Raw genomic sequence first — 23,644 nt, forward strand, 5'->3', positions numbered from 1 at the left:
GTTATGTGTAAACAGCAGGTTCACTTTTCTACTGTAGGCATCAATCACTGAAAATGTTTTTGCAAATGGATTTAGTACGGCAAACACTTTTTGATATCAGCTGTTTTCGAAAAGCGTATTCTATGGCCAGAGAAGGTTAGTGGTGGTGGAAGTGTAATTAAAGGTTACTTTAAATTTTCTAGATACTCTCAATACAATATTTGGTATAAATATAACTGTTAGAGTTTTGAAATCATGTTTGCTAAAAATTTGGTACCTGTTTACTTGTAGAGTAAGTATTTCTTTATTTGTATCAACTGCCTATAGTTATGTAGTGTTAGGAGGTATTTGTTTCAAGATCAGTTAACTGGTGATGATTTATTTCACATTTTAGTTCCCTAACCCGCTGTTACCCCCACCTCCCAGTATTACCTTTCCTACTATTCTCTTCTTCTCTATACTAAGTCTAGTTTTTCTTCCCAAATGCTTAGTACAGTTTTCTCTTTCCTTTCTTCCTCCATTTCTTTCTTGTTTTGTTACTGAAAATAATAGTTAACTAAATTCTTTGTTTAGAAAATAAGAATTATATTCTTTGTCTTATTATTATTTATATTTGACATTATAATCTTGATCTCTGTTGCCAAGGTTTAAAATGGAGTCCCAAGACCGTTGAAAGTGAGCAGAAGATTATAATCCTATATAAGTATTTAAGGGGTCCCATTTAAGATGGTCTAAAAGAGAGTATTTCCAGCGTGAAACTGTCGAAATAAGACACTTACCATTCACGACAACTAGGAAGTGGGGGAGTATAATTAGAATCGGAAAAGAGAACCCTGTTGGAGGCATAATGCTTAGAAATACACAGTGAACATGTATTTTGTACTGACTCACAAAGTACTGACACCGAAAAGGCATTTTTTGCTTACCTAAGGAATACAGAGAGAGTGACATAGGAAAAAAAAGAGCATAGAGAGAGATCAATTAAAAACTGATCCTGTAGATTTTTTTGTCTTCACTTTCTTATATCAGTTTCTAATTAATTTCATCAGATGTTTATAGAGAAAATGACCCAGCATCCTAACTAATCCCAACTAATACTTATTGCATAAATACTATTACTTGGTCCACTGACCTACATAAGATTATGATCTATTTCAAAGTATAAAAACAGTCAAAAACTGACCAGAATTATACATAAGCATTTTTAATGTTTGTTTTTTGGCGACTAATAAGTAAGCAATATGTTTTCCTAAAGAGAATGAAATCTTGCTAATTAATTAGGAAACTCAGAGATATTTTGAATTTGTAATGATAGTTCTTACATCTACCAAATGTAGGATTTAGATAAAAGATTAGACTGTTCTTCAGGAAATGAATATTATTCTTCCAACAGAATTGTCACACTTCAAGTTTTATGACTTCCTTGGGCATTTTGGGAAATAATTTTTAGATTTTCTAAAATATTTTAATCTCTACCCAAATGAGAAGGCGGCATGAGAAATAATTCCCTTTCTGGCATTCCTTATAGAAACGCTAGAGCTTTGTTTCTGTGGTTGTTGCTGTTAAACAATTTTAGGAACGATCATGAAACAGTGAGGTCTTTACCATTGCATTTTATATAATGTGTGACTATCATGATACTACACAGACTGTTACCAGATATATCTAGCAAAAGGCTGCCTTCTTGAACTTTGTAAAATTTTTCACAAGATCTGAAATCAGAGCTGATGCTTGCTCTTTTGTGTAGCCTAGTGTTTGTAAAGGAAAAACAGCAGCACTGCTTTTTGATTATCTGCGCTATTTTCAGCCTTCCTATTCCTTCCTATATTCCGTGGTAAAACAAACTTAGGAACAACTGAAATTTATTTAAAAAACATTTTTGACCAGTAGAATAAATTCAGTGTCTTTTATTCTGTGTTGTGTCTTGTGATACTTTTGAGCTTATTTGGACATTTTTTCCTAGTTCACACTGTCCTATATCAACTATACCTAAATGTCTACATATTCACTGTGTGACATAAAATGCTAAATGCCAACACTTTTCCTCATGAAGTATTATATTTTAGCTTTGAGTGCCTCAGACAAGGGAGGCACTTGATAAATATGGACAGGCTGAAATGTATATATAAAAGAGAGTTTTCAAAAATATTTTTAAAAATAGTTGTCTTAATGAAGCAAATTAATGTTCCATTTTTCTCCCCACCAAGAAATTTGCCCCATGTTAAAAAAAGGTTCATCAGTAGATATATGGGAACATCAAATGAAAAATGTTTATTTTGAGAGGATATACCTAATAAATGCTGTTTTCAGTATCTTTTCTTGCTTGACTAAGGTGGTGGTAATTTCTGCAATCTGTGAAGAGCCCTTGGGTTCTATTCTGAAAAGATCATGTCTTTCAGGCATGCTGAGTTCTCTGCTATTTTAATCTAAATTTATGAAGCTACTCCGCTGTAAAGTATGATGCCATAAACTCGAAACATAGTGATTAATCCCAGTATTGACTTGAACTAATTAATAACTTTTTTTAAAAAACAGAGAAATATTTTCCAGAGAAAGAGAGCTATTCTTTTAGTGGTAATCTGTTGGTAGCTTAACTGTAAGGAGTAACTATAAAAGAAAACACCAACAGACATGGTTGGTACTCTTCATCCATTATTTGTTATCCACAGTTTATGGAAAAAAGAGTGGTTTGATATATTTCTTCGGCTTTGAACAAAACAACACTATAAGGTTGAGTACTTCCCCTTTCTTTGTAGTTCACTATTCATAGGGTTTTAAATTATAGCTAAAATGCATGTGTCTTCTTTATGAAAGAAAAAGGAACTGAAACTTTCAAATATGAAGATTTTATTTCATATATAAAAATGGCAATTTGGATCAAGGATTTTCACAGACGTTTATAATTTTTATCTCTTCTAACTTGCAGTGATCCTATTGAGTTTTCCTTTTAAGACATTGATTTCTTTTTCATTGTTAACATTGTCAGCGGCCTCTAAATGATTTTTGAAATGATATTTAGAAATCACTTAGAAATGACATAAAACTAAACTGTGACTCTTCAGTGATAAACTCCCTGAAAAGCATATTCCTGTACCCAACTTTATAAAAATTAAATCAAATTAAAACTTTAAAAAGATAAAAAGTTCTTGTGGGGCACCTGGGTGGCTCAGTGGGTTAAAGACTCTGCCTTTGGCTCAGGTCATGATCCCAGGGTCCTGGGATTGAGCCCTGCATCCCACAGGGCTCTCTGCTCAGCGTGGAGCCTGCTTCCTCCTCTCGGTCTCCCTGCTTCTCTGGCTACTTGTGATCTCTGTCAAATAAATAAGTAAAATCTTAAAAAGAAAAACTTTAAAAAAGTTCTTGTGTGTGTATTAGAAAAGCTCATGTTGTGAAAGGTACCTGGATTTTGACAGGTTAACTAGGGCAGGCAGAGAGGAGAGAGGCAAGCTCTCTAGATAAAGAACAGCATTGGCAACAGTGTAAAGTAGGAAATGGAAGTCTTGCTAAGTAACAGTGACAATTTGAGTTTATCTAGAGCAAAGGATTGCTGCTAGGATTAGGAAGTAGGACCAAGAAGCTAGGTTGGGTCCAGATCGTGGAAGAACGTGAGTATCATCGTGCTTGGTTTTAGACATTCATTCGTTCATTCACTCATTCATTCATGAATTTACTTACTTTCTTTACTTAACCTATTAACTTGCGTATTTTCTTTCTTATTTTGCATTGTCGTTTTCTAAAGGTCTGCGCATATGGAAGTAACACGACCAACAAAGTTTTATGAGAACAGTTAATTTGGCGAGGGTATATAAGATGGTTGAGATGGAAGAAAGATCTTTCCTTACCTTGAATTATTATAGTAATTGCGATGAAGCTGAAGAGCATAATGGGAAGTGGCACTTGTGATCTTGAGCAGGGTCATTAATCTTTCTGATCCTGTGTGGTTTTTCTATCTAGAGAGTGGGTATAACAAAAACTATCTTTCCTAGTTGTCTCACTGGGTTGTTGTGACCAAGAATGTGATAGTACACATAAAAGTGGTTTGTAAACTATGAAGTTAGTATATATTTAGCCCGATATTACTTATTATATAATTGTCAGTATTTATGGGAACACTCAGGGGTTGTCAGCCATCATAGTGGTTACTAAAAGGCGGCACTGGATGTGAGAGATGTATTATATCAAGGGATGTCTGGTAAGGGTCAAAGATTATGCTTAGTGACTAAAAAATTATAGAAGGTTAACTAAAATTTTAAAAAGTCAGGACTGGGAGCAGGTTTGGGGGTAAAATGTATTGAGTTCAGTTCTAGGAATAATTATTGGGAGAAATAATAGTAAATCTGAGTGGTAACGTCTAGTATCATTACATGTTAAGGGCTTTGCTTGAGAGAAAGTTCTGGAACACAGTGGGGTCGAAATTTGGGGATCATTTGCATGACAGGTTATTGAAGCTATTGGAGTGCGTTTGTGAGCTCTTGGGCAGTAGGTATGGAGAGGAGAGCAGACATTTAGGGGCAAAACCATGCACCAGAATTTGTCCCCTCACATACTATCTCATATGTTTTGCTCCTTATTTTGAAGAGGAGAAGACACTGTCCTTTGTAACTCCCTCTGCTACACAACTACCCACCCTTTTTTTTTTTAAACTGTCCTGAAACAGCAACACTTGATTTAGCAGAACTTCCTTGAGGGCTTTCAGAACATCAATCAGCAGAACATGCTTTGTTTTTATAAAGGTGTTAACTGGCTATTTATCTTTAGTTTTGAAAGGGGGGGGGGAGTCTTTTTATCTCTGGATGGATCCTTTACCTGTGTCATTTCTTGAACTGATTTGGTGGTTCTGGACTTAAAGTTGGCATGATAGTGAGAAAGGCTGAGAATCAGTCTGCTAATGTGGCCCTGGGGACAAGATATTTATTGGAGTCCAGTCTTGTAACCTGGGCCAGTGCAGCAGGACCATCTGGTAGGATGTGCAGGTTTACCCTGTCAGTTAAGGCCCTTGATAATCTGATCCCAATAAGTCTTCTCTGCCTTATGGTCTACATTTCTGTTTTTTTGTTTTGTTTTGTTTTTTGTTTTTAAAGATTTTATTTATTTATTTGACAGACAGAGATCACAAGTAGGCAGAGAGGTAGGCAGAGAGAGAGGAGGAAGCAGGCTCCCTGCCAAGCAGAGAGCCCGATGTGGGGCTTGATCCAGGACCCTGGGATCATGACCCGAGCTGAAGGCAGAGGCTTTAACCTACTGAGCCACCCAGGCACCCCTACATTTCTGTTTTCTGATCAAACTGTTTCCAGAACATGCCATGTATTTTGAACTTCCTCCATACCTTCAACTAGGCAGTTTCCTCAGCCTTAGTATCTCTTCCAGCCATGGAAAACCAGTCTTCCATCAAGGCGCAGTTCAGATGGGTCTGCCAAGAGAGAAATAATTGTCCCCTTCCTTGCTTCCCCAAAGTATTTTAAAACAGGAATATATAAGAGGTCAAGCTCTAGAGTCAGACTTTGTAGATTTAAATCCCACTTCTAAGGATATAACCTGCCTCCTCATCTGTAAAATGGGAGGTTTTATGAAGATAAAATAAAATAAATAAAGAGGTTACCCTGGGAATGGCACATAGTAAGTGCTTATTAATACATGTAATTTTTATAGTGATTATTATATCTTGAAACCATGAAAGTGGTTTCATTCTTAGTTACTCATAGTTGTATACTTTTTTGTCTCCTTTGCAAGATTGGTGGTCTTGGGGGCTCCAGGGCCCTGTGGTAGTTATCTTATTCCTCAGGGGGCCTAGGACAGTGCCTCATTTACAGTAGGAACTCCATAATTGAATATATGAATTGAGAAACCAATTGACTGTGGATATGGAACAACAGCAATGGTTTGGTCTCCCTTCCATTGAAACCATAGTGTCTTCAAATCCAAATTTATTATTTATTTTATTTTTTTTTTCAGTGTTCCATAATTCATTGTTTATGCACCACACCCAGTACTCTATGCAATACGTGCTCTCCATAATACCCACCACCAGGCTTACTGCAACCCCTACCCCTCTCCACTCCAAAACCCTCAGTTTGTTTCTCAGAGTCCCCAGTCTCTCATGGTTTGTCTTTCCTTCCAATTTCCACCAACTTACTTCTCTCCATCTCCCAATGTCCTCCGTGTTATTCCTTATGCTCCACAAGTAAGTGAAACCATATGATAATTGACTCTCTCTGCTTGACTTCTTTCACTCAGCATAATCCCTTCCCATCCTATCCATGTTGATACAAATGTTGGGTATTCATCCTTTCTGATGGAGGCATAGTATTCCATAGTATATATGGGCTATATCTTCTTTATCCACTTATCTGTTGAGGGGCATCTTGGCTCTTTCCACAGTTTGACGGCTGTGGCCATTGCTGCTATGAACATTGGGGTAGAGATGTCCCTTCTTTTCACTACATCTGTATCTTTGGGGTAAATACCCAGTAGTACAATTGCAGGGTCATAGGGAAGCTCTATTTTTAATTTCGTAAGGAATCTCCACACTGTTTTCCAAAGTAGCTGGACCAACTTGCATTCCCACCAACAGTCTAAGAGGATTCACCTTTCTCCACATCCACTCCAACACATGTTGTTTACCGTCTTGTTGATTTTGGCCATTCTACCTGGTGTAAGGTGGTATCTCAATGTGGTTTTGATTTGAATCTCCCCGATGACTAATGCTGATGAGCATTTTTTCATGTGTTTGTTAGCCATTTGCACATCTTCTTTGGAGAAGTGTCTGTTCATGTCTTCTGCCCATTTTTGACGTGATTATCTGTTTTGTGTGTGTTGAGTTTGAGGAGTTCTTTATAGATCTTGGATATCAGCTCTTTGTCTGTAGTGTCATTTGTGAATATCATCTCCCATTCTGCAGTACACGTTTCACCAAGATTTAAACTGGGCTCTATTTTCCATTTTCTATCCGGCACCTCCGGTAGTATGGTTCATTGCTGCTCTGTTCTGGCTCGAAGTCCAGTATGATCAAACCCGTAGTTCTGCAGATCGGTATATTCCAGATCGATGATACAGCCTTCTTCTGGGCACCCCCGGCCTTTGGTAACCCCTTCCCTTTTCCTGTCCATTTCTCTCTTGTCATTTCACCTCCGTGGGGATTTTCAAACTCAGTCAGATCTCCAGTCTACCTTGTGATTCCCACCACCTGCTCGGTTCTCTCTCCTTCTCTACATGGAAGAATAAGGAAAATGGGCTAGACCTCTGTCAGACGTTGCCGCCTGATGTAGGTGAATGTCTCTAGGTTGATACCTGCTTGTCTTCAGCCTCCTTCCTTGCAGCTCCTTGGAAGAGGTCTGTCTTCCAACGCCTCATAACCCTTCTGCCTGCGCGCTTGATCATGACTCCTTCCTTGATCAGTTGCTCCCTTTCCTGAATTTTCACCCTTTTCATTCCTATTGGCTCCTCAAATGCTCAAGCTCCTCTGCTTTTTATTTACTTGATTTAACAAAAGCCTTTTCCAACTCTTCCTTCTTTTTTCCATCAGGTATCGACCCAGAAGAGACTATATTCATGTTGCTCAGCCACACAGATTCACCAAAACTATGCCAAAATTGCCCACTACAACTTCACTTGTTCTCAGGCATAGTCCTCCATTCCCCAGCTTCAAGCCCTCACCAGCTCTCACCTGGACCACCGTGGGTGTTCACTAACTTCACTCCGTTCCCCCAGTCTTCCCTTTTCTAGTTTATCTTTCCCACTTCTGCAGAATGATCTTTTAAAATACAGATATGATCATATTACGTGTCTCTCCTTAAAGTCCTCAGAAGCTCAACATTGCCCTTGGGTACAAATTCAAACTCCACAGGAGGATATCTGAGGGCCCTAATGATTTAACCTCTAGCTCTCCAGGCTAATGTGCTATTGGTCTGTCCTTAAGTCCCACCTGTGGTTCCAAAAGCAGTGTGCTGTTTCACGGTTCAGAATCTTTTATATTCTGAGTCCCCTAGTGGAATAGCTTTCACTTGTACTGCTAGTGATCTCCTACTTATCCTTCAAAGACAGGTGTCAAGCATCCTAACCAGGTTTTACCTGATTTCTCTCTCCTCTACTCCCAGCCTGTCACCATTTTGATACCATGGCAGAGTTGACCATTATTCTTGGGCTTATTATATAGTTTGTGGATACTGTGCTTATTTATTACACAAAGAATTGCAAATATTTGTTTTATGTTTTCTTCCACTTCTAGACAGATCTCCTTGAGAGTAAGGAACCATTTTACCAATCTGTGACTCATCTACAACACCTGGCATAGTGTCTTGTACACAGCAAGGACTCCATAGATGTTTGTAGAATGAGTGAATAAACCATTGCATTAATTTTCACATATATTAACCCATCCTGCTTCTATAGACTCAGTATTACACTTTTTTAAAGTTAGATAATAAGTTTTGGGTTGTATGTTTCTGACACCACTGTACTTGAAGCTGGCTACTGTGTCATATAGTTTTAAAAAGACTTAAAGAGCAGGAGGAGAAGGCATTTGTAGCTAATGACTTAAGAGAGTTATCTGAATATCGAGGTCTTTTCCTCATATTGCCTTGGTGCCTGGTACAGGTTCATCTGTTCATTCTTTTCCTGACCAAAGTGTACAAAACTAGAGGAAAGATTTTGTGACTTTATTATCATTTTTCTCCTTGCTGCCAATCTCCCTCGCTGTCTCCACGGAACTGCCGGAGAACTCCGTCTGAAATGTAGGTCTGATGGTTGACTCCTTGTTCATGACTCTTGAGTTCTTTCCTTTCTCCTACACTTTGTCACTTCCACAACCTCCCACTTTTCCAAATTTAAGGTCTTGTTCTTAGGTGGACTTCTTTTGAAAGTTTGTTGTCACTCACAGAACTGTTCAGTGTCCCTTTTGCACCTGTAGTTGATAACACGCACTATCCTCTCTTCCAACCATATTGTTTTGGAGGATAAATATAACAACACATTGGTAATGTTTACGTTAAATGAGCCAGTCCTCTTCGAGCATCTGCTGCACAGGCGCAGAAACAGATAAGTGGTTTTAGTTACTGGCTGCCAGGGGAACAGAAGGGTTGCCACAACAAACTCTGCAAACAACCCCAAAAGTCCCCAAGAAGCATAAACTCCTGCTGCTGGAAAATCAAAATTAGTAAAGGATTGTTGTGCATTTTTGATGCTTGATCTTAGCTTTGTCCCCTACATCCTTACAGAGAGATTGGACTATTTTCTGCAGCAACTGGGCCATCTTTCCATCTTTAGAAGAGTACATTCGAGAGTCACTTAGCTTTTGAAGGGATTTGAACACTTTCTGGTCGCTTTGTGGTCGAGCTGGATTGTGCTCTCCTGGAAGCTTGGTCTTTTGACTGACACGATAAGGTTGGTTCCAAAGAAACCCAGCATCCTCTTTGCCCTGGCGCCACTGGGCCTCGCCACCCTCCTCCCCCCGCCACTCCCTCTTCCTCACCCTTCCTTCTCTGCCACCTCTCTATCCCTCACTTGAACTGGCTGCCAGAGTTCACAGACAGCTGGGCAGAGAGTGGCTAAATCTGCCCAGCTGCCCGGGAAGCTTGGCGGCCAGGCCGAGGGAAGGAAGCATCGGCTCCCTTTGAAGGTTGGCCGCCAGTGAATCTCAGGCAGCTGGACTTCAAAGGGGGGACCGCTGGGCTTTCCCTCCTGTCTAGGCAGGTCATTCCACAGCACTGTGCTTCCGGTGTTGGCGTAGTGGCTTTCAAGTTCCTCTTCAATTAAAAAGCTGAATGGAAGGCTGCACTTGTGTTCACATTTGTGTTTCTTGTGTGATATAAACGCTCTAAGACCCTCACCCCCTTACCCCATACTTAAGAGTAAAGGTGGAGGGGAAGGTAACATCATCCAAAGGGCAGCTAAGGAGATTCACAGCAATAAGCGGGATTTGCTCCTTGCCAGTTGTAACTTGTGTTATTTACCGAGTTTTAAATTACTTTAAGGACTCGTTGTGTGATCTTCGCAAGTAAAGAACGTTGGCTTAGGGGTTGCTTAACTAGTGATCTAGAATTGGGTTTAGCTGTGACAGTGGTTTTATTTGTTTCCACAAGCTGGTATAGTGCTCACCTACTACGCTGCACTCTCTAGTTCTACTTGCCCACTTTCCACTTGCAAATTTCTTTGGTGGTTACGGGTTGGCGGGGGAGGACTGGCCTCTTGAGGAAAGAGCGAAGTTGCTGCACAAAAAAGCAAAGTCCAGGCCTTTGTTGCTCAAGTCAGAAGAGCTGTGAGTATGTACGTGTATGGTGGTGGATAGGAGAGTAGGCACTGAAGCCGGGTGCCTGAGTTCAAATCGTGGCTCCTATTTAGTGATCATATGGCTTGGGCAACTAACCTTCCTTACTGCGCCGTCCTTCTGGAAAGTGGGGATAATAATAATATTTATCTCATAAGGCCATTGGAAGGTTCAAGGGGTTAATACATAGCATGCACTTAGGACAGTTTCTAGTCCACAGTAAACTCCCAGTCAATGTTAGCTGTTATTATCATGTACCAGATCCCACTGACTGGGGCTAGAGTGGAGGTGAAAATGACTGGGATAAAATTTTTATTCCCCCTTTATAGATTAAAGATGGCTTGTTTCTGCTTTAGATGGAATTTGTAATAGAATTCCCCCCCGCAAAATCCTTAATAGTGTTTAAATAATGTATTATGTATTTTGAAGGAGAAAAGTTATTTCATGTTATCTACTCTCCATCCCCCCTCCCTGCACTGTGTTTTTTTGGGGTACAAGGAGATACAATCATTTAGGACCCTTATTATAATAATCTGTACAAATCCAAAAGAAGCCTGGTAAAACACAATAGCATACATATATATATATATATATATACATACATACACTTCAATACATAAATATAAAAATATATGAAGATATAAATTAAAAGAGATGATTTAGTGAAGAGTACACTTTCTGGAGTTAGAATCAGGGTTTGAATTTTTGCTATAACAATATACTAGTCATATGTCTTTCAGTAAGTCACCTTGCTAGCCTCAGTTTTCTTGTCTATGAAGTGAGGTGATTACATACATCTCAGGAGGCTTGTTCTAAGGATGAAATTAGAAAGTGTATGTTTTACTGCACCAAGTAGCAGCATGTTCAATAAACATACCTGTTGTTATTGACACCACCATAGGTGTTACAAATTAAATTCTTACTGAATCACAAGAAAGCCTTTAGTTTATGGAGCAGTGGTTGCCTTTTCCTGAGATTTTTATTCTCTCTAGGTCAGAGGCCAGCAAACTGTGGATCAAATCCAGCCTGCCATCTCTTCTTTAGATAAAGTTTTATTGGAACACAGCCTCATCCATTTGTTTATGTATTATCTATGGCTGCTTTCATGCTACAACAGCAGAAACCAATAATTACAACAGAAACTGTAGTCCTCAAAGCATAAAATATTTACTATGTGGCCTTTTCTAGAAAAAGTTTACTAACTCTTGTTCTAGATACTGTATTTCCCCAATTAAAGTCCAGAGAATGTTAGTTCTCTCAGTGTTAGTAAGTACTATGTGTATTTAAAAAGTGCCATGGTCAAATAAGCATCAGAAATGTTAGAGAGGTTGAGTTATTCTAGGACTGCTATTTAAAAGACTCTGTCTTTTAATACACTAATGTGCATTGTGAATTTTCAAGACAAGGGCATGGTTTTTAAATAAACTCTATTTTCCCAGGCTTCTTTGGCCCCCACCCCCACACCCACCCACCCCTGGAGAGGGTGATGTTGCACAAAACATCTTCTGGGAAACCTGCTTTTAGGCTGTTTCTGGAAGGACTTTTTTTCTTAAATCATTTTTCTTGGTGATTTAGGTGATATCCTCATTTGGAAACCTACAGAATATCATCTCATTTTTTTTTTCCCCAGTAAAAAGTATACTTTGCTTAAAATCGGAACAGTAAAATATATCAGATATTTAAATGTTTTAATCAGATAACACCCCCATCTTTAAATGATCCTATATGATGTCTGAAGATTGAACTTGGAATCTCAAAGTCCAGAGTTTCATTTTACTCCTGCAGATTCCAAAAGCTTGGGTTTTCTGTAGGGCTTTAACATTTTTTTCCACCCAGCTTTCAGAGGCATAAATCTAGAGTGCCTAACTGGTGTACCAATTGATTCAGCTAGGGTTTATAGGAAGGGAGATTAATGTGAAGGTAACTTGTGCCTTAGCCATAAGGGGTTTGTTTTATAGACTAAAGTAAACACCTTGAATTTCAAGTTGCAAGCACACGGGGAGCCAGAAGATTCCAGAGCAGTGGCGTCATATGCAGCCTGTGACTCACACAGCTCAGTGGCTGAGCTTTCTCCTGCAGCTGCAGCTTCCAGCTGGTTATCAGATAGAGCCCTAGGTAGTCACACACTGCAGTCACCTGGCTTCAGATGACCCAACAGGCATGGAATTGCAACATTGTCCAGTTATGAATGAAGGCTGGCTATCTCTTTGCCAAACATAGTTGGAAAATAAATGCTAAGTCATACCTGTTTTCTGAAATCACAGTGGTTGCAAGAGTGAGCCTGGACTAAGCGCGGAGAACCCTGCTGGAGAGAGAGTTCAGCCCCGCTCATAAATGTTCATACTCGCCCATTCTGTCTCTGTCTTTCTCTTGCTTGTAAGTTTCCCCATTAAAGGCAGAGGCCGGATCCTAGTCATTTTCGTGCCCTCTAAACCTGGCTTGTAGTTGACGCAGTAAATGTTTTATGAAAGAATAAGAGATCAATGTGTGTCTCTCCCTTTTCCAACTTGCAAATCGTTTGAAGAACATTCCATGTGGTCTCTTCATTTATGTATCTCATTGTTGTGTGTATAATAGGTCCTCGGTAAATGTGGTTCCCACTGTAAATGTGGATTCTGAAAGTTTCATTTTCACACTTTTATTTTATGGGGGATGATGAATAGACTTTTCAGAAACCTTTGTCAGATTATTACTGTCTTTTGGCTTTAAATTCAGAGGAAGGGAGGGCGGGAAAGAAGGAAGGAATGAGGGAAGGGAAAAAACATCTTGGCTGGAGCATAATTATCTTCTTAAAAAAAAGTTAGAAACTTGGAAAATTGTCAACTTAGTATGAAATATATTATTCCCTTGAAACATCCTCAAAAGTTCTGAGTTTCATTTGCTGTATTTATTAAGTCTGTTCCTCTTACAAGCACCATGATATGTGATGTATAACATATTATACTGTTCTAAAACTCATTGGCGTTCTTGGAGTTCAGATGTGTCTGGGAAAGAAGGAATCTGAGGCTGACCTTCTTGAAAGGAAGGATTGGAAATGTGGGGAAAGAGCTTTTATCTAGTACAATAAGGAAAAGCAACTTAAACACAGTCCTCCCTTTCAAATCCTCGAAGAATGAGCTGTTCCTAAGCATTCTCTTCTCTCACTGCAATATTGTCTGCTGGAATCCTCTTATTCGGTGTCCCAAGATTCTATACAAGAATGGCTGCAACTGGTTGGAACTAGACTACAACTATCTAGAGACAGGGACGATTCCCAGTGACCGCAGCAAGGATTAAGAAACATTGCTAGAGAGAATTCTTGCTCTTACAGGCAGATGCAGAAAGGCAAAAGAGGAGCACAGTGATCATGTAAAGTACAACACATGATAAAGTTGAATAAATTTTAAATACTGGATTTCAGGACTGGCTTATGATGGATATTATTTGGTAGCATGCTGAGGTAGGGAATCAACCTTCTTTAAAAAGTTATGCTCCTGGGCGCCTGGGTGGCTCAATGGGTTAAGCTGCTGCCTTTGGCTCAGGTCATGATCTCAGGGTCCTGGGATCGAGTCCTGCGTCGGGCTCTCTGCTCAGCAGGGAGTCTGCTTCCTCCTCTCTCTCTCTCTGCCTGCCTCTCTGCCTACTTGTGATCTCTCTCTGTCAAATAAATAAATTTTTAAAAAAATCTTAAAAAAAAAAAGTTATGCTCCTGTAGTATCATCTGACTTAAAATAATGCCAAACACATGTGATGTTTACTATCTGTCAGGTACTGTCCACATCCTTTATGTTATATTAGTTACCTTTTGCTAGCCTGACAAACTACTCTAAAACTTAGTAACTCCAACAACAGACATTTCTTGTTTCTCACTATTCTGTGGATCAGTTGGGCAATACTTCTGGTCTGAAATGGTGGGGCTGATTTCTCTTGTGTTCCTGTTGCATCTACTGTTAACTAACAGCTGGACGGTCTAGGATGTCCTCACATGTCTAGCTGTTGGCAGGATGTCAGCTGGTGCTTTGGGGGTGACTGGGCATGTCTCTGATCATCCAGGAAGCTAGTCCGTGCTTTTTTACAGGATGACTGGGTTCCAAAACCAGCAAGAGAACAAGTCCCAATGTATATGCCTTTACAGTTTTCTGCTTGTGTCTTGTTTGCTAGTGTCTTCGGTTAGGCTTCTCCAAGAAGCAGATGCTAAGGCAGCCTTAGATGTATAAGAGATCTATTGCCAAAACTCCTACAAGGGGAAAAGTGAGTGGGGGAGCCAGACGAGGAGGCTAGAGAGTACCAGATGGTGACACAGGTCCGACTCCTATGAAGGAAAGAGGGAGGGAAGGGGGGATTTGGCTTTGGCTAGGAAGAATCTCAGACAGCAGCACAGTTCTAAGAAAGCGTTGGCCAGGCTAGTGCGAAGTCCTTTTGCCAGAATCACCATAAGGCTTTATTAACCTGCTCTAGCTATGACCCGTCATTGATCACAGGAGCTACAATTGGGACTACTGCTCCATTAAGTCTGTAGTCAGCAGTTCCTTTGTGGAAGGACTAGGAGAATTATTGCTCCACTGAGTAGCACTGTCCTTTTTCTTAGGAATCTGGCTACCTCTATAGTCGGTAGGCTCCTGATCTGAAAATAGGCTTAGATATGGGACTAGAAAAAGGGATCATTACTTTTTTTGAGGTGACCAGTTTCAGCCTCCCCCTCCTCCGTTCATCTCTCTTTTTGATGGTAGAGATCAAGCATACCTTTGTTGTCTGCCCATCCCTTCTGTCCCTAGGAATGCTGTGTTCTGTCAACCTTCTCCATAACTCCCTGCACGTCAAGCCCTCTTGCCTGCCTCTCTGACTTTGCCAGTCATTATGCTTTGGTTATAGTAATTGCAACCTTTTGACTTCTAGTAATTAAGCACTACAACCTGGCTGTTATTAATTTGGGCCTCATCACCCCTGTTAATTTTAATGGTCTAGCTCTGTGACATTAGCCCTGGGCTGCAGAGGAGAGCTGCCATTGAACGTCTCAGGGATGCTGGCTCTCTCCCCTGTGCTTGCTGATGTTCCCTGTAAATGGTGATTCTTCTGGCCTCTCCCATGAAAAATAATCTGTTTTCTCCGGCCTGACATAATGTATCCATTCCAGTATGCCCACTTCCCTAGGCCTTTTTATTTCCTCTGCTGGGACAATCAGGGTGTTTTTATTTTACTCAACATTGGCCATCACTTTTCTAGGCCTCCAGCAGCTTCTAGGCCCCTAGCAGCTTGTTTGCCCCATATCCTGGGTTCCTTTTCCAAAAATCCTCACCTCCCCATGCCAAAATCAAGGAATCCTGCTTATCTAGTCTTACATCAAAGCCCCATTGATTAGACATCATCACACTTTAAACTCAAGACATGTCATGGCTCCTTCCAGTAGCTGCTAGCTAATTTGTCCCAGCAGCTGCTAGCTAATTCTTGAATTCTTCTCTTGGTGGGTAATCTCTTTCCTCCTTTCAGCCACTGCAACAGCCCCCCACACCTCCCACCCTGCCCCAGCTGAGTCGTCCTGGGATTCAACTCTAGTTATTAGTCTAGAAGCCAGGAGGAGGAGGAGGTAGGGGAAGTTCCTAATGGGGGAGGGGCCGGTTGTAGCATTTTCCAACACAAATGAAGTTCTAGCTCTTCCTAGGGCAAGAGTGGCCCACCCCTCTAAGCTATGAGTGTTCCAAGGGCATCTGCAGATCCAGCGTTCTACGGACATCCATCCAGATATCCTATCTTTATGTTTCAGGTCTCAGGTTTTCCCAGCTAGAACCCTGACCTTAGAACAACGGACCTGCCTTGGTTGAGCATTTAAATGTCCCCAGAGCTCTATAAATCTAACTACCAGATCACTTTTGTCTGTTGCTCAACTCTGTCCGTTCTTCCACTGCAGGAGATGAGGGCCTCTTCAAGAAGTACTGAAGTCAGCCCTCTGGCTCTCCCACATCGTCTCCAACTGTTAATGGCCTTCAATTTCTCATTATCCCTCTGTGGGGTATCAGTACAACTTAGCAGTAGCCAGCCAACACCATTATTTCTGTAGGCATTGTGCCTCCCATGTCTTTTAATGAGCCAGCCCACATTCCTATCTCACCCTGATGTTGTTGGATTCCTCATAGCAGCACTTGTGTTAGTCTGGGTCCTCTGAAGACAGACACCAAGATCAGGATTAAACATGTGGGATTTACTGGGGACAGGCCTGAAGGGGGTAATGGGTAGGGAGTCTGTGAAGTCTGGAAAGAGAGCATGATGTGGGTCACACCTCTGTGAAAGGAAAGAAAGAAGCATTAAATGTTCATCTGCGGATGAGTGAATAAATAGAATGTGATACATTTATACAGTGGAATATTTTACTTGGTAATAAAAAGAAATGAACTACTGATACATATCTACACTGTGGATGAACCTCAGAAACATAAGTGAAAGAAGCCGGTCACAAAAGATAGCTCATTGTGTAATTTCATTTAGATGAAATGTGCAGATAGACAAATACACAGAGACAAGCTTCAGTAGCAGTTGCTTGGGGCAGAGGAGTTCGGAGGGAAATGGGCAGTGATTGCCAATGTGAGTAGGGTTTCTTTCTGGGGGTGATGGAACGTACTAAAATTATGGCTGGCCAACTCTCCGGAAATACTAAAATCAGTGAACTGCATACTTAAGGTAGACAAATTCCATGGTATGTGAGTTATATCTCAATAAAACTGTTTTAATAAAAGAAAAAAAAAAAAGAGGGCTGTGCAGAAAAACTCTTAGACTGTAGCACAGTGTCAAAGTTTCATGCAGATTGGCTGGGAGCGGTCCTTGGAAAGCCTGGATGAGTCACAGAGGCAGGGGGCATGGCAGTCAGTTACGGTTTTTACCTGGGAGATGTGACAGGCACATTTTCACGGCTGCATGACCTGTATGCCCAAACAAGTCACATGTCCATACCCAGAACCCAGGGTTTGAGAAGAAAACAGCACATCTTGATGAAAAGAACAGCCAAGTTGTGTTGCAAAGACTTGTGCTGTGCTTGCATCAATTCATCAGATTTTCCCAATAGCTGACGTGGATATTATTATTATTCTCATTTAATAGATGGCAGAGGGGGGCATAGGGAAATTAGTTCACCCAAGATCGTTCAGATGGTAAGTGGTGAAGCCTGGATTTGAACTCATCAGTCTGGCTGCATCGTCTGTGCTTTTTATTATGGTGTCGTATTTTCACACACTGTATTAATCTGAGTACCACAGCATCAGTTGGAGAGGTGTTACTGTCCCTTTCTGCTCACTAAAATGAAGGCTTCGTGGCAGGAGGGAATGGTAAATCATGGTGATATGACAGTTTCTGTTGTTTTGTACATATTCTCTTCATTCTCCTTACTACAGAATCAGAGAGACGGGAGTGAATTGTGTTCAGTCTAGACCAGTATTTATTCTGTTCTTACTCTTGCCATTTAAAAAAATCCTGGCGTATTTTTATCCTGGTGTAATAGGTAACTCTAACGTGTGATTGCAAATGTAGAGTTGCTTGGTTATTGAAACTAGGTTCCCAAGGAGAAAGAAATTTTTTATCTATTGAGGGGGTCCTAGAAACAGATTTGAGAGGACAGTCAAATGTTAGTACCCTTCCTCAGTTAGGGAGCCCTGCATTTGCTTCATCTTGCTTTTGGGATTTGTATTCTGGTAACACAGTTGTGTGCCCGCAATTTTCTGAAAAGAGGTACCTACTGCAGAGTTAATGAATGTGTGGTATTGACCTAAGGCAGGGATTAGAAAGTCAAACGTAACTCCGTGTCTTTGGGAGTTGAGGAGAAGGGGAGGGGTGGGAAGATGTGTACAGTATGTTATTTTAAAAATTAACAAACTGAGAAACAGAAAGATTAAGCAGTTTGGCCAGGGTCAAACTAAAATGTAACAGACTGAAAATTTAGGTGAAATCAGCTTGGCTGTAGGACCAATATTCTTTCCGTTAAATTTTCCTCTATTTTCAGCCCAGCAATTCATTTAAATTCCCTCATTTAAAATAGTTTATTCCACTGTCTCTATTAGTTACAAAACATATTTTGATCATTTTGAGGGCTGTCACTCCTCTTGCATTGATTGACACACACTAGAACAATGAAGATCCTGGGATCTAGGCAGCCCGGGGGTGTGAAATCAGTGACCATCGGTTACAACTCAGAATGTTTGGATTATGTTTAGGATTTGGGGAATGGTATATCTAAGACTTTGTGGAAGATGTCATATTTTTCTATGAGAATTTGGCAGACGGTTTTGGAGAAGAAAAGCTGGAATTAGTCAGCACAGCCATGGAAGACGGGACCAGGAGTCATATGTAGATATTGGAATTCTAGGAAGGAGTCTTGGACCCAGTTTAAAAAAAGTGTTCCCAGTTAGAGCCACCCAGAAATGGACTGATCTTGCTTGTGAGGTAACGTGTTCTGTGCTGCCAGAGGCTCCTGGCCATCTGCTAAGAAAGGATTGAGGGACAGTTTTACCAATTGGAGTTTGTATGGTACGATCTCAGGAGAGGGCCCTTAAAACGCCAGCATTTGTGCTTGTGTTTTCCATCACTATGAATCTGAGACTTGATACTCTCGAAATCATAACCCAAGGCCCTCCTAAGAATAGGAAACCTATATAAAGGAGTTAATAATCTCAGCTTCCCTGAAGAACGATGTTCTTTGCTTGGGATGATCGTAAAATCAGTTAAAGGAGAAGTCGCGGTTTTAGATTTCCCAAGTTATGCCAGAAGTGTTTTTAGTCGGGTTGACGCTGTTTCCAGAGCATAACTGTGTTTGTCATCTATTTTATGCAAGTTTAAGATCACCTCTGGCTCTCATTTTATTTCATTAGAATAAACTTTTGTTATTGGTTAAAGTGAAGTTAATAATTGGAGAGCACTTTTGACATGAAATCTGTGAACTGTTCATCGGAAGTGAGGACATTTTGCTTTTAAAAGAGGAAATGACTTAGATTATTTTGAGTGCAATCTCTCTTGAAATCTTAATTTTTAATATGCAGCCGTTTGTTGCTCTAAAAGACTGTTGCACTGACATGTGAATTACTATGGCAGCAGGAACCACGGGAGTCAGAAAGATGAGGGGGGGGTTGTTTTGTGGTGTATATTCACACATTTTGCCCTATAAATAGTGAATTATAAAAATTTCAAAACACCCACCCTCTAATATAGTGACCCTTTAAATAAAGTAGTACCTAAAAGAGGAGACATAAAAGTGGGGCAGATGAGTATTTGGTAAAGTTCTTTCTTACTAGATTAAGGCGAAATGACCTGTTGTCACAATCCCTTATTCCCGTCAGTTCCTGTCTTACAGTTCCATCTTGCCGGTTAGATCCCTTAGAATCTTAAGTTCTGAAACAGTGCTTTCTCTTTGCTCGAGTACCAGGTGGCTGTATGCCTTTAAACCCTAGAGCCTCTCTCAGGGCAGTGAAAAGTGGAAGCAAGACCCATCTAGGGAACAGCGGATTCGCAGCCTCATCTCACCCTTCTCTGAGCATCAAGGATGAGAATTAGACAATCACAGGGAGAAACCTGCTTGCCCTGGGGCTCACGCTGAAGTTTATATGATATGGTTCCTTTGGATTCTATACCTTTTAAGGTTCTTTATCCCAATTTACTGCTATATGTTTATATACACACGTCTATGTGTATGTGTATATTTATGTGTTCAAATGTTGGCATTCAAAATCTGTTTTGTCCTATTAATAATAAAAAGTACATACTGATCAGTTTGTTGAAGTATAAAATATTATATATACTCGTTTTTGTTTTTTCCTTAAGAATCACAGAGCTGCCAATGACCCTACAAGTCATCTGGTGCAATCCATTTATTTTACAGCGGGCAGACTAGTGATCTGGAGAGACTAATTTGTCCCCAGCCTCACTGCTAGTTTTTATTGAACGAAGTCTAGATTTTCTGTCTCCTGGTCCTGGCCCAGTTTTACTATCCTGCACTGCCTTACCGGTCCTGAAATGACTGGTTTTCCTTCTATGTGGTTGTGTATATATATTAATGAGCATTAAAAATAAACAAAACATTTGAAACAAATAAACAAAAAACTAAGTTAATTTCACTGAGAGGCCAAATGTTAGTACAGACTTTTTGGTTAGCTGCTACCAATACGGTATCTTTCAGAAGTTCTATTTTTTTTTATTTTTGAAGATTTTATTTATTTATTGAACAGAGAGAAACACAGCAAGAGAAACACACAAGCAGGGGGAGTGGGAGAGGGAGAAGCAGGCTTCTCGCCGAGCAGGGAGCCCAATGCAGGGCTTGATCCCAGGACCCTGGGATCATGACCTCAGCTGAAGGCAGACACTTAACAACTGAGCCACCCAGGCACCCCCAGAAGTTCTATTTAGAATTTAGTAGTTGATAACTTGATAAAACGTGACCAAGTGGCAGATTTTCCTAATTGAGTTTGGTAGCAGAGTTTCATTTCTCTGAGGATCAAAATACTCCCAGAGTATCCTCCGCATGTGCCCAGAATGATCTTTTTAAAATAAGCAAACCTCGTCACGTTCTCCTCTGAGTAATCACCATTAAGCAGCTCCCTTTTGCCTTCAGGATAAAATCCAAGCCCTTAACATGGCCTGTAAAGCTCACTGTGATTGAGGCCCTGCTCGCACCATCCCCCCACCTCTCCTTTCCCTCCAGCCGTGGTTAGCTTCTTTTAGTTCTTCGACTGCAGCTAGCTTTATGCGCTTTAGCTTTCCATTGTTTCTTAACCAATTACATTATTTAGTGCCTTAAAAAAAAATAGTCACCCAATTTATTATTTCACAGTTTCTGTAGGTAAGATGTCTGGCATGCTGTGGTGAGTTCTCTTCTTAGGGTCTCATCAAGCTAAAATCAAACTGTTGGCCAAGGTGGTGGCTCTCCTCGGGGGCTCAGGGTCCTCCTTCAGATGCACTGGTAACTGGCAGCATTCAGATGCCCATGTCCCCGACACATCTTTAGAGTCAACAGTGGCATGTCCAACACTTCCAGTCTCTTATTTACTCTCTGTCGTGTCTCCGCAGCTTTTTCTTCTGTCCTCAGCCAGGAGAAAGTTCTGCTTTCCCCGTCTCATGTGACTACTTCTGCCCCACCTGGGTAATCCAGGATGATCTCCTTGTTTGAAGGTTAACTAGTTAGTAACCTTAGTTATACCTGCAGCGTCCCCTTTGCCATGTAGAGTGACATGACACCAGGAAATGGAGGTCATGGGGGTCGGAATTCTTCCTACTACAACATAGTACCCTGTGACTGGAATATTCATTGTTACCTCTGCGTCCTCCTCAGTCATCTGCTAACTCATGCTTTCATCCACTGGGTCTCAGGATTTCTTTCTGCCCCCCTCCCCCTGTTCTCAGGTTTGGATTAGGCATCTCTCTTCAGTGCTCACTTATTACTCCTCATGTCCCTGTCGTACCATTTGTCACTTACGCTTACCCGTATTCCTTCAGGGGACTGTCAACTCTCTGAGGAGAAAAGCTGTGTTTTTCTTGGCACATTTGTGTTTCCCTGTTTAACCTGGTGTCTGTCATACAGTTGATGCCCAATTAAAGGAGAAGTTGAATCAGTAAATTATTTGTATCTGTGAAAGGTGGAAACATGAGCAACATGTTTAATACAAATTTCTAAGACTATCAGAGGAAGAGAGAGGACAAATTAAACTCAAGATATACAAATTATTAAAAACAAAAATGAAAACAAAACCCAGCCTGCTTTTGTGAGATAATGAGGTGCTCCTCATTACTGGAAGCTTTTAGGTAGAAGCTCACAGACAGGGGATCGGGGCTGTTGATGTGAGGCTAATGGACATGAGCTCCATTTTGTGACTCATTCTTGTTAGGGTTGATGTAAGACTGAACGAGATGGAGTCACTTGTATTCCTATCCCTGTGGCTCCCAGGAGAGACCTCCATGCTGTGTCACCAGCCGTGTCCCTTGTCCAGTCACTGGAATTACCTAGCCTGGTGGAGCTAATTGACTCCCTAGTTTTTGCCTGTGCTGGTTACTGAATCATAACTGAGTGACAAGATTAGTTTAGTAGAGTTACCTTTATAAGTCATTAACTATGAAGAAGCAACACTGGAAGTAAAAAGACTACTAACATACATGACTAGAGAAGGAGGATCATGTAGAGTGTGAGAGTGGCCTTTCGGTTCAAACGCTGAGCTGTACCACTTACGAGCTATGTGACCTTACCTCAGGTACGTAAGTCTTTGTGGTTCTGTTTCCTAATCTGTAAAATGCAGATGATAATAGTAGAACCTAACTTGTAGAGTGATTGAGAGAATTGAGTAGATGGGACAGTAAAGGGTACGGTGCATAGGGTACGATTAGCATTGTATCAGGGTTGGCTCTCCCCCTCTTCCGCTCCACAGCAACATAACCCTACAGGCACGTTAAAGAGAGTTCAAGACCTACAACCACATGCACGGTGTCTGGCATATACTAGGAATACAATGAGGCTTGAACTCACAATGCTGAGATCGTGAGTCCCATGCTTTACTGACTGAGCCACCCAGGCAACCCTACAATGATATTTTTTATTTAAAAAATGATACGTTCATTTGTAATTTTTATTCAAATTTTCAATTTTATTTTATTTGTATTTACCATAGGGAATGGTCCCAATGACTTTATACTCTGAGAACTAAATACTGTGCCAATCTTGGGTTGCTCAGAACTTGCTAAGACAGTCTGAAAAAATGGGACTTAATCTCTTTTTTATTTTTAAAGCAAATGGATGTTTTAAGAAACCTTTTGAATTATTTTCCAGAATAAAGAAAACTATATTCAAGTAAAATTCATATTATATCGTTTTCTAGATGATAAGGTAAAATACCCCTGCTACAAAAACGTTCTCATTTGAATTCCGATGAGATATTAACACTTTGCTTGTTTTTCAAACAGGTTCATCCCAAATTCCACTATAAACAGGCTCATGACCCAGGCACAGACACTTCTTGTGTGACTTTTTCCTATGATGGTAATGTCCTTGCCTCTCGTGGAGGTAGGTTAAAAACTTTCTTTTGGATGTGTCTCTTTGTTTAAAAATGATCATAATTAACAAATGTTACTTTAATATCCTAACAGTAAAGCTATCTGTCCTTTTGTTAATGTACCTTTGCCAGTCTTTTTTTTTTTTCATTAAAATGCATTTCTAACTTGGCAATATTGTTTTCTTAAAAGATATTAAGTAAAATTTAGAAAATATATGCTTTTTGCTTAAATTTTTATTTTAGCTTCAAATTCCATCAGAGTTTGAGCCTCCAAGGATGACCTTTGCCTCTAACTTAACGGAATTTTATAGATGATGTTCAATATTCTTCCTATATTGTTTTATAATTTAGAGTCTTCTCTTGGCTCACCGTTTTTTTTTTTTTCCAGTTTGAACACTGTACCTCAATTCAGTTAAAA

The 23,644-nt window shown here is 40.3% G+C and overlaps 1 protein-coding gene across 2 annotated transcripts in view; it reads left to right on the top strand.

The window, feature by feature from the left end:
- WDR70 (WD repeat domain 70) overlaps positions 1-23,644 on the top strand; it is a 298,407-nt gene that overhangs the window by 218,973 nt on the left and 55,790 nt on the right. For both annotated transcript variants that reach the window (XM_045079485.1, XM_045079486.1), the window contains one exon: positions 23,138-23,237. In XM_045079485.1, coding sequence (XP_044935420.1) covers positions 23,138-23,237 — 100 coding nt within the window. The remainder of the gene's footprint in view (positions 1-23,137; positions 23,238-23,644) is intronic.

The sequence above is a fragment of the Mustela putorius genome, unplaced genomic scaffold, assembly GCF_011764305.1.
Source record: "Mustela putorius furo isolate JIRA1106 unplaced genomic scaffold, ASM1176430v1.1 tig00000407_pilon_pilon_pilon, whole genome shotgun sequence".
Taxonomy (NCBI): domain Eukaryota; kingdom Metazoa; phylum Chordata; class Mammalia; order Carnivora; family Mustelidae; genus Mustela; species Mustela putorius.